The 20,928-nt window shown below is 39.2% G+C and overlaps 2 protein-coding genes across 11 annotated transcripts in view; one reads left to right on the forward strand and one right to left on the reverse strand.

Moving 5' to 3' along the window:
• Positions 1 to 20,928, forward strand: part of raskol (Ras GTPase-activating protein raskol) — a 256,389-nt gene that overhangs the window by 188,636 nt on the left and 46,825 nt on the right. The window contains exon 1 of one of the 10 annotated variants that reach the window (XM_018031591.2): positions 8,892 to 11,039. The exons of 8 other annotated variants lie outside the window; for them this stretch is intronic. In XM_018031591.2, the coding sequence (XP_017887080.1) occupies positions 10,196 to 11,039 (844 nt within the window). In that variant the 5' untranslated portion in view covers positions 8,892 to 10,195. Of the gene's footprint in view, positions 1 to 8,891; positions 11,040 to 20,928 lie in introns of those variants that run through there. One more of the 10 variants, XM_018031590.2, reaches the window with a different exon arrangement.
• On the reverse strand, positions 707 to 4,253 carry LOC113464817 (uncharacterized). Its single transcript, XM_026817008.1, has 3 exons — positions 3,523 to 4,253; positions 2,632 to 2,828; positions 707 to 2,331 (listed from the first exon to the last, which is right to left on the reverse strand). Exons 1-3 carry the CDS (start codon positions 3,613 to 3,615, stop codon positions 840 to 842), a joined length of 1,782 nt encoding a protein of 593 aa, XP_026672809.1. The 5' UTR covers positions 3,616 to 4,253; the 3' UTR covers positions 707 to 839.

Consider the following 20,928-nt stretch of genomic DNA (forward strand, 5'->3'; position numbering starts at 1 on the left):
CTCTCTTCTTCTTCGAGGAGTGCGAACCACTTCTCTTTCGGGCCGCAAAATGAAGTGGGTGGCAATCTGTCTAATAATTCATAGTACTTATCCCACTTGTCCATGAAGTGTAGCGCCATGTCGCACTCGGGCCATGGTTTCACTTGGCATGGTGGCCCTTTTGTACAAAATGATTTTTAAACGATATACACAGAGATCTCGAATTTCCTAACTTAACGTGTAAGAATTACTCGAATTATTTAACAAAATATTAGTTGGAAATTATTTACCGCCACAAGCAGTGCGTGGACAGTCGTGCTGCAGTCCATTTCGATGATAGCAATCGCAATCTATGTAAACTACCCCCGAGTATAGTTCTCGGGATTTAGTCTTTCTCAATTGAAGCCTTTTCGTCCCTGTCGCTGGATTTTTGTTCTTCGAATACTTTCGTTCATGGTTCGATGTCTTTCCCTGTACGCTCGGAGTCTTTTTAACCAAATTCTGAAGAACCAAATCGTATACTGTTAGTAAGTATTTTTTAATATCCTGTCCCTCGTCTAAGAATTTGTATTTCAATATTCAATGTTTAAATAGTATGTTCAAGGCCAAGTATTTCTTCAAACTTTTCTCAAAAATTAAATAGATTGATTAATGTTTTAAGGAGAATCGTAATAAAAATTAACACAAGATTTTATTTTTGATACTTTATTAAACCAAATACAAGCACAATATAAAACTCCACTTTGAAATAAACTGTACAATATTACAAGGACCCCGTTGACAATATGTATCGAGCATAAGTCGATCCTGACGAGCCCCCTCGTTGTACGAAACGAGATCAACACGATGCGGTTTTGTGGTCAGCAGGGACACTCGTCCTTCGCATCGAACTTCGCGGATCCCTCACGACACAGTTCCTCAATTTCTTTGTTTTTTAATTCGAGCACCATGCGAGGTACGGGCAGCTTCATTTCGTCTTGAAGACCGTTCCTCTTGGAACGAGAAGTCTCGTATCGGTACAGCGTGTTAGGTGACATGTACTCTCTATAGCGAGTCAATAATTCTTCCGATTTAATTTCGACGGTAAAGCCTTTGGAACACGGAACCATTTTTTCTACTTTGACTTTTGGACATTCTTCCACACATCGTTTCGTCTTCCTTGTTTGTTCTCTGTCTATCTTCTCACTCTTTACCTCTTCTTCCGTTTTACTCACAATTGTACATGGCACCAGGACGCATTTGATAGGTTTCAAATCAGGCGGATCTGTACGAGACTTGTGACTTGGCTCGACCGTACTCGTACATGGTACAAACATTCCCATGGGTTGAGAAGCATGGTCACCGGAGTCAGGTTGATATTTGAGACGTGAGGGGGAATCTAGACACGACTTCGGACGTTCGATGGGGAGACAATGTTCAGACAATCTGGAAATCGCAGATTGTGCTCTTTGGCACTGTCCATGCGATGTTGATTTTGGCTTATGTATAGGCGGACAGCAATGTCTGGGACAGACTTGTCTCTGCTTTTTTATGGGACGTTTGAAAGGATTTGACGTGTATTCTTGATCGCCCGGATCGAGACCGTTTCTACGTTCTATCCTAGGGTGGAAATCTTTGGCAGGACACTTGAACCTCGGTTTTTTATAACCCGAACAAGTGACCACGCAATCCGGCGGCGTGCGATAAACTTTCTCCGTGGACTCTTCGAATCTATTGACTACTGGCCGTGTGTCTTGGACGGTGTCGCGTGCATTGTGTTGCGTTATCTTGGCGGTTGGTCCGGCCTTGCAAGGCCTCGACTCCAAACACCCGCAAAACTTGTCGTCCTGTGAACACGTGTCCATGCACGCATTGGATATCCCGCACTCGTCGATGCTTGTCTCAACAACGCTTTGTTGGGTCGGGTCTTGATCGCACGGACGTACAAAACCCATAGTGGTGGGACAGCTTCCGTCCCTCGCAACGCAGGTCTCAAAATGTGTTTTCGCTCCAGGGTTCGCGTTTACCAAGCATCTAGTCAATCTGACTGCGGTTTGCTTTCTATTGGCCTTGCAATTGATAACGGTTACCGGTTCATCGTTGCAAATGGGGGCGGTAGTTTCCTTGATCGTTGGACCGTACACGATTTTCGACGTCGGCTTGTCGTAATGCCCTTCATTGGTGGTCTCCATGGTGGTAACTTTGCTCGAGGGACAGTTATTCGTGGGAACTATCACAGCTCTGGCCACTGGTCCTCCTCTACATTCGCTCGACTCTAAGCAATAGCTCATTGGCAGCTGCGACGTCTGTGTTTGACACGGCATTAATGCTTCAGCGGATCTTGTTAGCTCTTCGTGTGGCTGAGACACGATCCTGGAGAATGAAATACCACTTAGAGTAAATCTCATCAGAGTAAATGTATAGTTTCTACGAAAAAAGATCTTGAAAACGTAGACCAAAGCGTAAAAACGCCATTAGTTTCCAGACACTTCTCACTCTTCTATCCTCTCTCATTCAAAACCGAACGCGTTTAATCGTCCTCAATTTATTCACTTTACCCGTGCATCCATTCATACCAACCGAAAACTCGATCATCCGTCTTGAACGCGATTATCCTAATCTCGTTCGTGAAAATGCATTTATCTTCCGCTCGCTTTAACTTCAACTTCGTACCTGGATAATGGTCCGAACTCCGTCCCCTTGGTCTCGACGACTAGACACGTTTTCTGGTTGACCGGGCATCCCCGTCCAGGTACTTGGACAACATGTGCCACAGGTTGATCACCTTCGAGGCGACACTCCAGCAACGTGGATCCCGGCGGGTAGCAGGTATAGCAGTTGGGCAGCGATGGACACTCACGGCCATAGTGCTGTTGGAATCGAATTACATACAAGCTGGTATCGTCCTGCGGCCTGCCCCTGTTCTCGCTTCTTTCTTCTTTGTCTCTCACGTTAACAACCGTTTTTTCCACTGACATACATACGCTTCCTAAGTAGTTCGTGATACGCGAAAGTCTTTCTCGCGTATCATGCGATTCACTGACTCTCGTGGGAGATTTTATTTGTTGTTCATTCCCAAAGATATATGCTAGAATCCGTGCTCAAAGATTCCATGGGTAGAAAATGTATGAATAAAATTGATTTTAGAAATCGTGTGGGATATAATATATGTATGAATAATGTGATGCGAATTTCAAAGTAATTTCAACGTTGGTGAACGTCGAGATTTTTATTCGTTTGTGGGATCGCGCGTGCAGCGATGAATGAAGATTTACGAGTGAGAGTGATTGATAAATTGCTCGTGGTAGTGCGAATATGAAAGTGTATAGTGCGAGCTTGCGTTTGTAGTCTAAAGAAGTTTGTAGAGCAATCACAATATTTACCGATGACGATCAAATAGACATCTGTTTTTCTATTTAGTCTATAAAAACTAGCAATAGGAAACATGGTGAAATAAGGACGGTGGTTGTAAATCGAAGAAAATACTTAGCATTGAATTCTTCTAACTAAAATTATATTATAATCATCTAACTAAAATTGATTATAGTCAATTGAATTTCTTACCGTGGATTTTTCTCGCTTCCCGACTTCGGTATAACCGCCTACAGTCTCGGTGTCCTTGCTGGAATTGCAAATCGCATCAATTCCTATTTGCATTCATCCCATCACAATATCTAAAATAACCATTCTATTCGACTACGTCTATCCTTCTAAACACTCTGCACGGTTATGCAGATGACACCTGGATTTTCGTGCGACGATTAGCATTTCGCGAATTTCGTATCGACCGGCCGGCACGAGATTTCAATGAGTGAAATCCGAAATAAGAGTGCTCGGCCGGCGTTGCGTCCAGCCAGCATATGCAAATCGCTTCGCCACACCCCTGTTTAAAAAGGAACTTGACGTTACTGGACCAGCTGCGCCCCTCTCGGCACGTAGGTACATGTCTGTTCATAATTCAAACCCGTTGCGCATTTTATTTTCTGCAATGGCACTTCCGAGTGAGCGAGCATTCAGGTTCATTAGGAGGAGAGGCCGATCGCATTGAAACGACATTTTAAATATGTGCCGCGCACAGGCTTTGTCGAGCGTCGAATAAATCATGCGAATCGGTCGCGCGACGATCGTTCTACATGCTAGCATTATGTATATTCTGTCCGTTTTTTAAATCATTCACGATCGTGAAATAACAATTTGCTATGGATTAAATCGAATAAAAGAAGCAGCCAATTTGACAGATTTTGCAAACAATATTATGCAATATCTTGAACAGTCTAGAACACATTGCCATAAACGCATACTCATATGTAATGCTAATGTGTGAATAATTGAACTTAGGTTTTTCATGAACTACATTTTACTTAAAGAGTTTCCTTATAGACAGAACGATAAAGACTTCTGTAATTAGTAGAATACATTAAGGTTGTAGAAATGTTTCTGAGTTTCAAAATATTGTTTTGTAATCAATAAACCTATACAAACATTGTAAGTGTTTGTAAGATTAGAAAATGGAAAAAGTTGCGTAACCGATGTATGTAGAGTGCATTAACTACCAGACAGAACTGTGATTCATTACCGCTCTTTCACCTAACGTTATAGCAATTGGTTCGCTACAAGTTGCCCTTATTGTAAGTTTTCGCAAATGTTGGCAAAGAACAACCTTTAATTAACCTAAACGTAAGCAATTAAATTTCACAAGGTAGACTAAGGCTCAGAGTCTGTTTAACTTCAGGTGATATGTGTTTAGCCTTTAGGTGTAAGGAGTTTCTCTATTGACCTTTTTAAGTATAATAATTATATGTAAGGATTAAAAAGAGGTAACAGTACTCACTCGCCGACGCACTGTGGTACGCATATGTCTCCAGCGGTGGTTGCCATAATTTTTCTTTAAACACTAGATTGGTCTAACATAACATTCGTATACTCATAATTTAACAAATTCGGACGGCCACTACACGTTCCTACGAGAATTTCTTAAGCTTTCCGCATTTTTCCACTATCTGAACCTAGGACATTGTTTCCTCTGTTTTCAGTCAGACTCGCGATAACTATCGAATAATCGACAATGCTTGTAAAATAACTTCAAACTTAATCGATAGGGGAATCGTTTAACGTTCGAATGCAACAAACATCTTGTTACATTTAAGGATGTATTGGCTATACAGTCAATCCCAAAAGTTTATGCNCCTTAACAAAATACTCTGAATCTAATTTTAATGAAGCTATATCATCGTTAATAAACTTTCACTCGCAGGAGCTAATTATTTCTTAAAATAAATTCAGCAACCGTCACATATAATTTATTATATTACTTCGCATAATTTTCACAAAATATTGAAGTTTCTATTTCACAAACATTCAATGCAACGCAACGCAATACAATTCACTGAAAAGTGTAAAGAAATTTCTTCACTTTGATTGGTCAAATCTTTAATCAAACAGTAAACTTGTAGTCCTTTTCCAAAGCCACCAGGTTGCACAAAGTATCTCAGAGAAGCACCTGCTTTTTGAAGCAACTAAAAAAAAGAAATGCCATACGTGACCACAGTCGCACATGTGCAAACAGGAATGATTATCGACAACCATAAAGCTGTGCCATCGCGAAAAGATAAGTAGCTGGATTACACAGCGAGAGCATCAGCTGGCCATCCGTTTTACCTGTTCGAGCAGCACCTTGTGCCTTGTTCATTTCGTCATGGCCGAACGGATAAAGCGAGCAGCGAACCTTTTACCTCTCTGTCGAAGAAACAATCTCGTAATACCGATGTATACCTGAGGTTGTTTTCGGTCCGCGAACCTGACTCATTGCGCAACCCTTGCCGAGGTTTACCAATGATTCACGTGCTGACTGATCGCCCTCTAATCGAATTCCCAGTACGAGTTAAAATTACTTTCATATTGGCAATGTGGGTCAAAAGAAACTAAAAAATGGAGCATGGACCAGTCGTCGAGTTTTTGTAACAAAATTTAATTTCTTGGAGATAAATCTGATTATTTTCTTGAAGAAAATTGTTCATCTCTTATGTAATAGCTCCGACAATTCATGGCTTCTATTATTATTAATTTTGTTTTTTATAGATTAATTTACCATTTGATTAAATCTGATTTTTAAAAATTAACTCTACAGAATTTCCTGGACAGTTTGTATTATTTTCTAAACATCTAGAAAGTCATTATAGTTATAACGTTGCTCTAATTATTCAGTCATCAATGTTATTACATTGCGACCAATGCATTTACTCAGATGAAAACGTATTCTTATTTTATAATCTATTTAAAATAGTTGATATTTGAAAAATGTTGCTGATAATATGACGAAATGAAAAGCTACGCAACTGATTGAAATTTAAATAGCAGGCAGAGGCGCCCACTGAAAGATTGAAATTTAAATGGCACCTGTTCACGGTGAAACTGCAACTACGAAAGATGACACCTACCGCTTTCGATGAAATTTAAATCACGTCGCGAGGCCATTTGCAATATTGAATTGATGATGCCTTGGATTGGGGACAGTGCGATTGATAATAATTGAGCGATTGCTCTGCTAACCTAGTTGAAATGTAGTTGCAGCTGAGCATGCGGCCTTGGCGAAATTATAATTTGAATAACAAAAATGACACGGTATACCTACGTACTGTATCCGTGTTGAAATTCAAGTGGCATTACAAGGTTTAATGATAACTGCAGGCGTTAGAGTATTGCATTAATTATTGGCATTCATTGATGTTGACTTCATAATTTGAATAATCGATTGGATACTTGTATACTTTTCACTCTTTCTTTCCTACCGTATCTATGTGACAACATACTACAAAGAGCATTCTTGTTATGCATACATATATAATACATACAGTTTTTAACTCATTCTTACTTGACGTCCTAGTAAATCTTTTGAACATAAAATAAAAAAACAATGAAGTTTAGAAGTTTATTGGTAAACTGAAGTATTATTGTTCTTTTGATTAGTATTGGGTACAAGATAATATTAAGAAGATTGAATTAAATGCATTCTATTCGCAATTTTTTATTATATGGGCAATTGTTAGCGATAGTAAATCATGCTTGCTCCAGTTTCGAAAGCGTCTCTGCGAAGCCGGAAGCTATTATCGATTGCGATCTTAGATCCGGTCTAAGTGAGTCAGCGTCGTTTTAAACGCTTCTAATAACCACGCAACAGAATAATTTGACTTTTTTTTTTGCCTGCAGTAATTCGTAGATACTTCTGGAAAAGAGAGAAATGTACGCGTTTTGTGAATAATAGGAGACATGGAATTCGTACAGAATGTTTGCTTCTTATTGTAGGACTTCGATAGATAAGATAAGTCAAATCGTTTGTAAAACAGTTTCAGTGCAAACAAGTGGCAAGTTTATTTTGAAGCATAAGTATACATGTATAAAATTAGTAAAGTAGACAATTTTCTATTTACAGTGAGTACTTCCTACTATTAAAAATATCTGACATGATACAGTCAAAAAGATAAAGTTTGTTCCAATTTAGCCCTGATTAATCATTCTTAGCTGTAATTATCAAAGATCTATCGTGTTTATAATCTACGAACGTCTTGAAACTAAAGTGGTATAATTGGTTGAAACGTCATAAGATTGAAATTGATATTGTTAAATATTTAAAAAATTTTAAATAGTAGGAACCATACTTCCTATCAATAAATATTATCGATTAATTGATTACTAATTCAGTTTCATAGAAATTGGCTAAATTTTCAATAATGCTTGAATTATTTCAAGCTAACTGTTCATTTAACAGTTTAAAGAAGAAGAGAGTACTCCTGCTGGTAGACGAGTCTAACCAGCTATTGATACACAGCCAGGACGGGTGGAACGTGACGCGAATTTCATCCTTATAAATGGCAAACGGAATTAGATTCTCGTATTATTCGACGGCTTGAAGAAAAGATACCGACACGACCGCTCCTAAATAGAAGCTTGATCGACTGTAATGGACTGCAATAAGAATGAAGTCAAGTTCAATGTAACCTGAGAATCCGAATCCATTTACCCCGGTTACGCTTAGAAATCGAATGAGCTCTACGGTTCGATGTCAATGTCTCTAAGTAAATGCAATTAAAAATACGTAGTAATGCAAATGAGACATACACAAAGTACAGATACGAGAAAATTATTTTCATATTGCATTTTATGTTATACTGAATAAATACTACATAATTTCTGTCACATTTCTGCTTTAAATTTAAATATGACAACTTATTGAAACGATTTCCTGATTGAGGCTATTAAATCTCCATGTGTTCGACTGTATCGTTTCACGATATCTTTAAATGCATTACATAATTATGTATGATGTATGTATATAGTTTATTTCGCGTTTCAAATAATAACAAGAGGAAACATCTGTTGATACATGATACTCCACTCAGATAATGGAATTTCCTATAGTAAAACGTTTTGATATTAAAGTAGGTACGCCGTACAATTGATGCAGAAAGAGTTCCAATGAATTTAAAACACAATTTTTATTTTACTAACTTCATTAACAATTTCTAAAACAAATCATATGAAACACATGCAGAATGTACTGACAATAAGTTCTTTTAGAACATCTGAAAAGTCAGTTCGCATCGATGCAAGTCCATCTATTAAAAGCCGTGAATTTTTATGAAAAATTAAGCGTTTGTATCAATTTAAAAAATGCGTCTTAGGTACAATTTTCTTTTATCAATTGAACATTGCATTGCGTACACAGCTTTGGACATTCGATGCATTTTGATACATCACATGTATTTACATTTCTTCTTTTCCCTAATTGTACAAAATTTGTAATCTGTTAATTATTACAATGAGTAAATGATGAAAGAATGCTGGTGATAGCGAAGAGAAGCTACGGCTACGGGCGGCGAGTTGTCTCGAGCGTTAGCTTCGAAACTGCCGCTAGAGGCGTTGGCGTGTCGCGTACAACGGGTCTTCGGGCAGATAGTCGTGAACCCGTCTGCCGTGCAGACGTTCGCTGTTCGGATTCGTTTAAGTCGCGTTCGTCGCATGTCCTTCGGCTTTTCGTAAGTCTCATCGTTCGGTAACTCTGCTATAGTGCGCGACCTGTACGTTCTCAAAGAGTGTAAATAACAATTAATACGTGGACCTGATCGGCGCGAGTTCCGCGATGACGGCTGCTACGAAGCACGAGCAAGCAAACCAATCCTGTCGCCGTGACTCAGACCCTTTTACTTTTCTTCGTACCTCGTGCCTCTCGCTCGACCGCTTCGCCTCCTTTCTATCGAGCTGATTCCGTGGTCCATGCACGCAACGAACGATAGAGTGTTCTCTCTTTCTGAATTCTTGGTCCGTCTTATCACCGCGGTGTTTCGTCTTGGAAAACGGATGGTATTCCCCGTGCATTCCTTAAACCTTTCCCGTTCGTATTATGCACGATACCTGCGTTACTGCCGTAGCACTGTGTGCTGGAGGATGCTCGTAGTGTAAGAACGCTTCCCTCACAATTGTGATTCATCCGGTGGCGAGAGCAAGTGGAAGAAACGCAAAGTAGGTGAATAACAGGTGTCAGGCTTCGTGATTTGGGGCGTGTGACGATCCGATTGTTTATGGAAGTGAATTCGATATCACCAGCGACGGTAGTCCAGCAAAAACATATCGGCTGATAGTGTAAAAACGCGGTTCAACGGTTCGCGCTATCGGCCGTGTGTATACAATAAGCGGCGAAGGGTGGGCTCGTCACGTTTGTTTGTCGACGATATACGCGTGTTCCTGCGACTATATTTAGTGAGAATCAGTTTCGGAGCACAGGAACGCCGCGTTCTCCATCCTTCGTAATCGTCTCCCTCGCTCTCTTCTTTTCCCTCGTGCGGCACGGAGGAAGCGTAAGGTGAATTTAAGGGAACTCGACCGCTGGACCGGTCGCAAGGAACATATGCCGTGTTCGTGTAAACTTTATAGCGCATGTAACATGCGCTAGACGATCCCGATTCGATTTCAAGCTAAAGGTATTATCCGCTTTCAAAAGTTTTCTTTCATCTGGATAAAATATTTGTTCACGAACTTGAAAGGTTGCAACAAATATCAGTACGAACAAATGTTCATGCGTTTAGTCGATGAGTCATCTTGTTTAGATGATTAAAAACGCACGTATGATTATGTAATGTTCGTCCATGAGCGATTCTTGAATAAACGTTATCAAGGGCCGTACATAGCGTGAATCACGAAACGTGAATCGTGACATGTGATCGAGCCGTAGAGGTCGGTGAACATGTTGAACGCAGAGAGTAGCGAGGAGTCACCGAAACGTAGGTCGACGTTCTACGTGTCGTTGGACACCGATGGTCGGCAGCCCTCGAAAATCCCGAAGACGACCGGTGCCGAAACGAGCGACAAGTTCATCAGCAACACGTATCCGATCACCACGTCGAAGACGGTGCCGAACGTGGTGTTAACGCGGACATTGAGCAACAGCGAGTCGCTGTCGAGCTCGAAGGAGTCGTTCCCGGAGCCGCGGGGCAAGGTGCAGTCGTTGACGAAGATCTTCGAGACGCCGAAAGCGAGCTCGACGTCGAACGGAACGCAGCAACCGGATCCAAGGAAGAAGGTCGAAAGGACCAGATCGTTCAAGACCATCGAGAGGTTTCAGAGTCGGTTCACCGGTAGGAAGGATGCTAGCAAAAAAGACAGTCGCTTGAACAACACCATAGCGTGTTTCGAGGTGGAAGACGAGAAGAAGAAGACCGAGCAACAAGAGAAACGTTCCAGCGTGAAGAATCACGAAGCGAAATCGAACGGAAGGATCGCCGGTCCTACCACGGAGTCGAGGAGCAAACAGAATGGCAGCACCACGTTCACCAACTTGTTGATACGCAGAACGCACAGCACCAAGGTAGTCAGAAGTACGAGCACCTTGGTGAAGACTAGCGGAAGACACGCGTCGGTGGATAGTCCGTGTCCGGTTGTCGCGACACCCACTAGGCCGGAGAATCATCGCACGAACAGCGAGAAATCGAAGGAGGACGAAACGCCGGACGATTCCGTCGCGGATAACGACGAAGGAACCGAGTCTTCGGTGTTCGAGGACGCAGACGCCGATGCTGGGATACATTCAGGTATTTAAACTTGACATTCTCCTCGCATTCGTAATATGATTTTAATTACAATCATTCGATGAGTTATAATATCTAGAAGAGGATTAAGCATTAAGGAGAATTATATCTTAAATATATCATACGTTTCGTATCTTTTATCTTATGTTCACACAAAAATTGCGTGCAAAAGAAAAAAATATTTTATAGATCACTACTTCCATATTGCAGCATAAGGATTGAAGGAGAGTTACAAGACTTAGCTTGTACTGCATATGTGCATGAATACTTTGTAATTGCAGTTGTAGAATCATTCCGTGACGAGATATTGAAGATTATAGAGCAATATCGTATGTTCTTTTCGATTTGCAGTGATTCCTTATAAGGATCGTGCCAAACCCATGTATTTTTTACTTGATCAAAGGCTTACGTTGCTCTCATTTTTGTTCACAATACAAGAATGGTAGATGTATGTGTGAAATCAATGCATATTGGATAAGTTTCATATCAACTAAGTTTATGGAAGTTTCTATTGGTACTTATAATTCGATAAAAAAATTTCTTAAATTAAAGTTAGAAGGTTTCATTGGAAAAATGATAATGTCCGATCTGTTTTTCTCACTAGAAAGTGCCTGCAAAACTAGATAGAATAAAAAACCATGAGAAATTTCTAAAGGGGTTGAAGAAAAGGGTTGTAGAACGTGAGGGATATCGGGATGCTGCAAATCAAATTGTGAAAGCGATCGAAATCTGCGATCCCAGCGACGAATTCACGAGTCCCGTTACGTGGCCAGAAATTGCTTGCCGGCCTGAACACGTGCTCTTTTTTTCATTTTGCTTTCGTCCAGTCGAGAGGTCTGCCTTAATTAAGGACGAACGACCATCGAACCGTGTCCGAATCCGAGCCCTTACTATTCCCTCAAAGAAAATCGTGTTCGTTCCAGCTCAGTTTTTCCAGTTTTCACTTTTTTCATTAAAATTCGTAGCTGAAATACTCTTCGTTATAATACTTGCTTCTTTAAAACCAGCTCTGTATAGTTTATAGAACATAAATCAAGTAAAGGGAATAATTTGTAAGTTAAAGTTTAATGAACAATTTGAAGTTCTGTCTAGACCAATAAGGATAAATTAAATTTTTTGTATTGTCAAGTAAAGGCTCCTGGCTTTACACATATCATTAAGTAACAAGGATTTCCGCTTCAGTTAACAGGAACAAAATTACACCACCAGATAACATCATGTACCTACACCTACTAAACTTAATTGAATTTCACGCGGAATTAAGTTAATTGATCGCCTCGTTGTCTCTAATAATCACTGCCACGTGTTGCTAAATATTTATAAACAGCTTGACGTAACGGCACTAAGGTAGGAAGGTTAACGAAGGTACGGTAAAGGTAACCTTAATTGGGAAACGTCTTGATTCTTATTGAAGAACGATCTTCAGACATAAATCGTGGCTAAGGTAAAATCCGACCTGTTTATATTAATTTAAATATGTTTAAAAGATGCTGTTTCTCAAATCTCAGTAAGCACATTTGCCTGAGTTGATACAAAAAAATTTAATTTGCAAATGCATACATAAGCATTTCATTTGTTTTCTTCTAATAAAAAAACAATCTTTTACAAGTTGGGAACAAATGATGTTAAGAAAGTGAGGAACAGATGATGATTAAATCGAGTTTAGGTCAGCCTCAAAGCACCAGTGAAATATAGATCATTGCGTAATGCATTGACCATTGCTAATGCGAGCTTAAATTTAACTTGCAAGTAGATCATACTTCAACGGAGGCTTCAAACTGAATTCCAATTGGAAACGAATTTAGCTGCATCCGAATAATTTATTCCTTTGACAAGAACAGTAATTTAAATATTCAATGAATTGAAGTCAACCTTAAGATTGCAATTACTAGATCGAGTTTGGCCCAAGATCGTAGTAGTCTTAAAGGGTTCATGTTTACCCGGAACCAACATTAAGAATACGAAAGGACCCACTTACTTGGTAGCCTGGTTAAAGCCACCTGCCTCTCGGATTAGGTCGAGCGGAGGGAGCCAGAGAGCTATTCGAGCAGTTGGTGGGTTGCCCGAAAGAAAAAGGCTGACCCGCGCTCCCGATTGTGCTTCCTTTTGTTAGACTTCCTCTCGCAACCTTTTCGCCGTTGAAAGGTGGTACCACCACGATTACTCGAGTAATCCGATGCTCGATTATTTTTTTGAGTCGTTTGATGGGAAAATGTTCTGAATATTTAATACTCGTGTACATAAATATAATAATATCCAATTTCTTATGATAGATATTTCTGGTGAAACATGAAGTGAGCATTTATACTGAAATGCTCGTATCAGATGTCGAAATGATTCAATGTTTACATTTAGTGATACAATAATCTGATGTTTGATTCAATCGGATAATGGACTGATTTACGCGTCACTTACTAAATATTTGAATCTAAACGTTACTCAAATTCTTGGCACACAATTTTGTGCAATTCAATTTATATTGTAATAAGGAGTCGATTATTTTGAAGTGATTTATGAATGTTATGATTCAGTTTAAAAAATATCAATTTGAAATTTGGTTCTCAAGTACATAAATATTCAGTAATTTTAATCGAGGATAGTATCGGTAATTTCAGTTAAATTGAAAATAGTCGGTTTCAAGGTAACTAAGCACAGTTTGATTTATTCAACGACCTAATCATCAAACATGGAAGCAGATAAAACCGTCGTGACCGATTTTCTCTAAAAAGCGACATAAGGTCTGCACTTGATATCTTTCGATACCGTTTTTTCGGGCCATATTGCGCCAGCATCGGTACAGATAACTCATATACGATCGCAATAGAGTCGTTTATCTGCCCCGATTCCTCCCTTCTGCTTCGACCATAAGCCTGACTGCAATTTTTCATGCTTCCTTTTCGCGTTTTCCATGAAAAAATGGAATCATCGAACCCCTCTGGCATACCGGAAACTGCGAACGAGTGTTTAATGGCTCGACCCCGATACTTTCGCGTTTTCTCACCTCTCTCCCGTTCTCTCTATGAAAAATTGGGATCACTGGTCACGGTTCGCAGCTTAATCGCAAACGCTAACATCATTCCCCTTCTCCGTTACTGTTTCTCCCCCAGTCTTTCATTTTTCTCCTTTTTTCCATCAATTTCTAATGGACAATTACAGTACTGTCGATCGAAAGGCACGATACCGTCATCGCATGATTCAGGAGTATATACGAGAGAGAACAGCAGAAGTAGAAAAAAGGGGATCGATTTCTACGATTAATTCTAAGGATATTCCTGGTGAATTTCTTTTATTGCCAGGACTTAATTTTTATAATAGATCCAGTAGACAATGGTTAGAGAGAATGTGGAATATGAAGCGGAGTGAAAAATGAGTTTTTGTGAAAATCTGTCTGAGATTCTTGAATATAAATCGTTTGAGAGGACACTTTGCAGTAATTTTCTCTAACGATCTGATCGCTTCATGAATAAGAGCTTGCGTTATTTAAAAATTACTTCAGTCAATTCAATGGTTTAATTCAGAACGGTTCTGCAACTTTCTTTTAATACGGGTTATTTGGTGAAAATGTGCAGTGGAAGACAATGAGGACGTCCTTTTTACACGAAGTGTAATGCAAAATGTTTTTTTTTATAAATTCTAAGATGACTTTACATCTTTAAAAACTAGACTTTGAATACGTCTTACTTGAAACTGTTTCGCGGGAGTATTTTCAACAGAAGAGTTATTTAGGCCGTTTAATTTAAATTCCATCGGGTTTCCAGGTCACACCATCATCTCAGAATTTTCTTAAGACTATTCTGTACGTACGTTTAAGGAATTCTTTCACGGTATTTAAAGACTGTCCATCCTTTTAAATATTTCATACAAATATTTACATTCCGACATGAATTGAAATGAAAACAAGTGCACAATTAGGAGAATTTAAATTGGGATGAAAACAAGCGCAATGGGGTCAGTTACATTTTAACTGATGAAAAACCAATTCGCCTGAATAAGCTGCGAGCGCGCGGTATTCGCCCATTAACGACTACTAGTCACACGTAACGTTTATAGCGGCAATAACGTGGAATGACATCAGAAATCCCATTCCTTTGTCAGTAATTGCAGTCTAATCGCGAATGCTCGCCGTGAAGCGAATGAAACTCTGGCAACTACACATATTATAAGCATTGACGCGACCAGTGCGGGAATTTCAGGCCGACGAGACGCGTCGCGAGCGTCTCGAATCTAGGTCTCGTTATGAAATAATTTCGAAACGTGCGGCTATGTTACTTAATTGTGGCCAATCGTGCTTCAAACCACGCTTCCCACCGTCTGTTTTATTAAAAACCAAATACGAAATACGAATACTGCTTAGTATACGTCTTTTGCAATGAATTTTGTATTAAAAATTGAACAGAGTAAGAGGTATCAAGGAAGTGTTGGGAGAAATGAAAAGAAAAGTAATTACGTTTTATTCTGACTAATGTTTTCTGAGCACATCTCTTATTTAATTCATACTTGTAAATAATCAATGCGTTACACTGATCTTCAATCAGTATTCGATAATGATCTTAAATTCCTTGAAATTTCGCTTTCTCGTTTCTTCACTGGAACCGAAACAAATTATTATGAATATTTTTTTTCTCGCGTAAAATGGTCTGTTTAAGAAAAACAGTGCAGGGTCGCGTTAACAGGCGCGACTGTAATTACAAAGTGAACGGATTTCTTTCGTTCTACCCTCGCGCACGTTCCGCGTGAGAACGAACAACAACTCGGCTCAACGAGACAGTGTGTATTTAAAACAGTACAAAACCAACGAGGACGGTTTTATTTTCACCCTTTTTTCACCGACTTTCACCACGCGAAACGCATTTCTCTCTTTATCGATCAACCGCGGCTGCACTCGCAGTTACTGGGTTACCCAGAGTTTCTATTGTTTAAATGTCTCTCGTTTTTTTAACAAATGAAATTGTCATAAAACGTTGTTATTAAGCAAACATTTTGTCGAAAGGACTCGGATACCGTGAATTTTTATCTTCCAGCCGCGACCCAGTTTCTGTGTTTACACGTGTCACTGCTCGTTATGACAGTTTTTTAATCCTCTCCTCGTGTTTTGCTCTCGCGTTTAGAAGCTTCGGCAGTAGTCACTAATCAGGGAATTGTGGGCGTGTTTAGCTCTGCGCTAGTAATGTGTAATCACAGCGCGAAGTGAACGGATTTAACTCGGGCGAGAAAAGATTTAACTTTTTCATTTTGTTATACAGCGTTACGCTTGTACTTTCATGCATTGGGAATGGTAGGCTGTTGCCAAATGCATTAAAGTTTAGAAAGTATGGAACGTTCTTTCGCTGGCACATTTTGCTCGAATTATTTTTAGTAGAAATACAGGTTTACGGGAATTCGAAACGATCAAAGAATGTAATAAAATGAAATGGCAAAATGAAATTGTACAACCAGTAATGAAGGAAAGTACAAAATAAAATTAGGTAGCACCTAATAGGATGTAATAAGTAGGCTTTCACATTTGAAGGAGGAAAACGAATTTCTGTAAGCGCAAAGATTGACATTACGAAACACTCGTTTGACAAGTAGGCCTTTCGGAAAGATCGTGCAGCCGACTGATCTTTCAAATTGAATGCGTTTATACGAATTGAATCCAGTCCTTGGAAATTCCGTAGCAATTATCACACGGTCCGTTGCGTCGCGCAGAGAACAAAACGTGTGCAATCCCTCGGTCCAGTCACGGTACAGAAAGATAAATGGGTTCTGTTTTTTCGCGTTAAGGCGAATCCATTTTCGGTGCAGGGTCCCCGTCCTAAATCCACAAACGATTTTTGCTCTTTGACGGTATCACTGTCAGGGAAACGGCAATCTAAATATAAATGACGTGGAATCCTGATCTTGAATGGTTTATTTGTGATCAGCGACTAAGCTTTGTTCGATGACTTTTATTATTACTGTTGGTCTTATGAGAGAAACGTATGGCGCAGTTGAATAAATAATAATGATATAATGTAAGAGTTAGAAATTTAGTGTTTATTATTTTGAAAAAGAAAAGATTTGGAATGTTCCTTGGAACGTACTTCAAAAAGACGAAACGAATTTATACGGAACTTACATCTTATCTGTACCGCACATAATACGCGGAGATTTCAATGCCAGCAAGCGTGGCAACTCACTTTTTTTAGAGCTTCGCATTAATATCTATTATTGTTACGTCAACAAAATATTATTTTCTGTATTAAGAATATATTTGTACATGCCTGTATCATCGCAACGTACACCAAATATGCTTTTTCATCTTTACTTTAAAATTAATACGATTAGTCTTTAAATAGTAATACATTAGCGAAAACATACATAATTATAATTCATTATCTTAAAATCATTTCTTTGATTTCAATATCATCAAAGATTGAACTCCTAATAAATTCATAATGAAAAATCGATTTTAATCATGAGTACCGTTCTTTTAAACGGAAGTCTTTGAATTTTACTAAGTAAAGATGCCGGAAATAGCAGCAACTCTGCAATCGTAGTTAGGAAACAGACCTCCTGTAGCCGAGAATCATTAAACCCCAGCATCGTGTAGAGGACGGGATCAATTGAGGTGGCAATTTGCCGCGAGGCTAGCAGAATTGATAGCACGGGATGTATGCAACTGGAGAAAAATTCTCGTATCCGCTTAATCCTTTAGCTGGCGGAAAGAGTGCATTCAGTTCTATTATCAAACTGACCGAATTACTGTGATATAATAAAAAGTAGGAAAAAATGAAATATTGAAGCTTTGGTATATGAAAAATTATGTTTTCAATTACTGTAAAGTATATTTTATACTACGAAAAAGTTTATATATTTTTTATGTTATCGGGACATATTCTACAATTCTTATAAGGATAATAAGAATGTGGGGTCCATTACACTCTCACAATTAAGTACTAATTTCTAGATCATCAAGTATTTTCTCATATACTATTGTTTTACAGATTTCGTAATTCTTATGAAAGTCTTCCCACACAATCTAGTTTATCATTAGATATCTGCTCTATCCTATGGAACTGCGCTTGTTACAACATGTTATAACACTGAATATGGTAAACCATTCACCGTGTCCAAGTAGCCACTCGCTAGAAAGTATGACACGCCGTATTAATTATAATTGGTGAAATGAATTACGTTACAACGTTATCGCGTTTATACGGGAGAGCGGTCGCGTTGAACAATTAATCGCGAGTTCGTTGCACTTAGCGCCGTGCCATCGCGCGCTGCGTCTTCGCCTGCGCCACGGGCTTCCCTCTGTGAATGCCGGCTTACGGCACTTTCCTTTTCTAAGGTTACGCGCTTTATCATAGTAAACAAGTTTCTCTTTTCATGGGCGTGAACGCGATCCGACGCACGCCACAGCTGATCGTCACGTGCTCCAATTGCTTCGCTAAATTCTTCTAACGATTTTCCGTTGTTAACGATTCTCTAATAATTCTTTATATACATACTCTTCTATTTCTCCTCATAACATAAATTGTATTTTCTCCTAGTTCTACAAATGTCAGCTACTCAATTTGTTAATCAACTGTAAATCACATTCCTTCAAGGAACATGCTAAAATTTTTATTTCAATACAATCTTAATTGCGTGAGAACATCGAATAAGTTTATATCACAATAACTTTTACGCTCTTACCAATAAGGTTTTAAATAATTTTTACCTATTCCACTTACTTGTACCTGTTGCCCTTATGTAATAAAAATACTCAGTCCTCCCAATTCTACCACCAATTACTCTTACCCCTAATTTATTTAAGCACCTTGCCGCTTCCATTAACTAATAAGGCAACAGTGGCTCTGAAAGGGTTTCGGGATTTACTCGGTCAGCAGTGGCTACACCGTTAAATCTGAACCCGACGAATTAGAGAGCGGAGGGAGGTTTAACTTCGGGAGAGACTGTAACTCTTTCCGTTTTTACCCTCATTATGTGCCGGGATAAGGAACATCCTTCATTGTTGTCGGTAAGAAGCGTATTTAAATCTGCTTTAGTGTGACAATGAACGAGGCAACGTGGCTGGTTAATCCGCAAAAATGTAGCCTTTGTGCCTGCCGCATGCTCCACTCCCTGTCCCAGCCATCTATGATCCTTTAAAAGCTAGTTTATGGTACAATATCGGCTATCCGGTCCGGTGACACCCCTCGAGAAGATCCTACGGCCCGTATTCAAGTTGCCCTTTTTTTCACCCCCCGGTCGCTTTTGTCGGTGGCTTGTTTACGTACGTGTGAATGCTATCGACGCGCGGTATCCCTATCACGCTCCCTTTTCATGCGGCCTCTTCCAATATGTACAGCCATAAATCATCGCATTAGTCATGGCCCTGATTGATTTAGCTCTAAACGCATTAGCCGTTAAAAAAAATTTACAGTATTTTACTAGTGCTGATACTAAAATTATAGAATACATATATGTATAATAATCGAGTGATTGATAAATAAAGTACAGAATTGTAAAGATTGATTGCATGTGAGGACCTGAAATCAATCTCGACAAGTTTTGCAAGGCAGTAAATATACTTAAGTTATATCACTATACTGCCGAATGATTGCTCTTCGTTCTTTATTTAAGTTGCTCTATGATTTAATAGCGAATCACGACACTCTAGTTCATTGAACAATCGATCAAGCTTAGCCGGTTGCGCAACAACAACCCCGTTAGTTTTAAAGCCAGAGCCGATCGAGTATCTCTATGAGGATCATCCGAGTTGCGTTTCAAACGAGTTTCACGTTCGCGACTACACTTCGCTCTTTTCGCGTCTTCTCTATTCATTTTGTTCTTATCCTTCGGTGGAACACGGATGAGTCACGTTTTAGTACGAGCCTCGGAGTCGGTGCCTCGTCATCCGCCAAGGGGATTAACGACCCTGTCCGTTGGTTTTTCTTCGGCCAAACCGGAAACCGATCTCCCGTTGTCTCGCCGCCGGAAGGCCCCCGGCGTAGACTTTACTCCGAATTTTTCCCCAGGACAAACTGCGTTCCCACACGGGACCAAATGCGATTTTCGTGTCCCTTCCCGAGGCCTCTAGGCGTACGAAAACGAAGGTGAAGATAAATTGGATTACTCGCATCTGTAAGTTCCTTTCACGTTGTTTCCTATTTGTATTTGGAGAAAACGTGCAATTTGTAGGGAGTGACCATTCTTTAATCATATAGAACACAAAGTTTGTAAATGTTGTAGAGACTTCTTCGTAATGTGTACTGAACATAAAATTAATTGTGCAAAATTTAATGTGAAATATTAAGACAGTGAGAAATCGTTGAGAACGAGCTACACCTTAATTCAATAACATACTAGAGTTACTTAAGTTAAAAGATTGATGACTTAGAACGGAAACCAAATCACTTAAATAACAAATAAATTGACGATTCATGGAAATTTGTTCAATCCGATAATATCTTAATGAACATAGATCAGAGATATCAGCAATATATTAGATTAATAAATTAGAATTGAAAATTGACGTAATATTTTTTATTCGAAGAAATTGAATTCTTTCGATGAGAATATGATGTATAGCATGAGTTAAAACAGGATTTTCTTCTCGATCGATGAATGGAATGCAATTCATTAATATTCGAGGAGTGTACGCAAGCGAGCGCAAAAATACCGCCCCTTAGTCTCAGCTCATAGGTGCAGTATCCCCAACACTTTATACATAACGGTTCACTATTTATTTTTGCATGCGCGATAATCACTGAACAATTTGCAAGTAGATTAAACGCTTGACACTTGACATTTCAAACAAAGTCCATTGTATTTTCATTTTTAAATTTGGAATCAGAATAATGTCAAATTATGTCAAGTTTTTATTTTCTTATCTCATACAGAAGTTTTATCAGATTTGTATTTTCTCATATTACGTGAAAATTTT

This window comes from Ceratina calcarata, unplaced genomic scaffold, assembly GCF_001652005.2.
Source record: "Ceratina calcarata isolate Rehan_Ccalc_2016 unplaced genomic scaffold, ASM165200v1 scaffold554.2, whole genome shotgun sequence".
Lineage (NCBI taxonomy): Eukaryota > Metazoa > Arthropoda > Insecta > Hymenoptera > Apidae > Ceratina > Ceratina calcarata.

Excerpts from the sequence above, each read along its gene's own strand:
- LOC113464817 (XM_026817008.1), bottom strand. The coding sequence starts at position 3,615 with ATGCAAATAGGAATTGATGCGATTTGCAATTCCAGCAAGGACACCGAG. Across the intron at positions 2,829-3,522 it reads GGAAGCGAGAAAAATCCACG|CACTATGGCCGTGAGTGTCC; the intron begins GTAAGAAATTCA and ends CGATTCCAACAG. Across the intron at positions 2,332-2,631 it reads GAGTTCGGACCATTATCCAG|GATCGTGTCTCAGCCACACG; the intron begins GTACGAAGTTGA and ends TTCATTCTCCAG.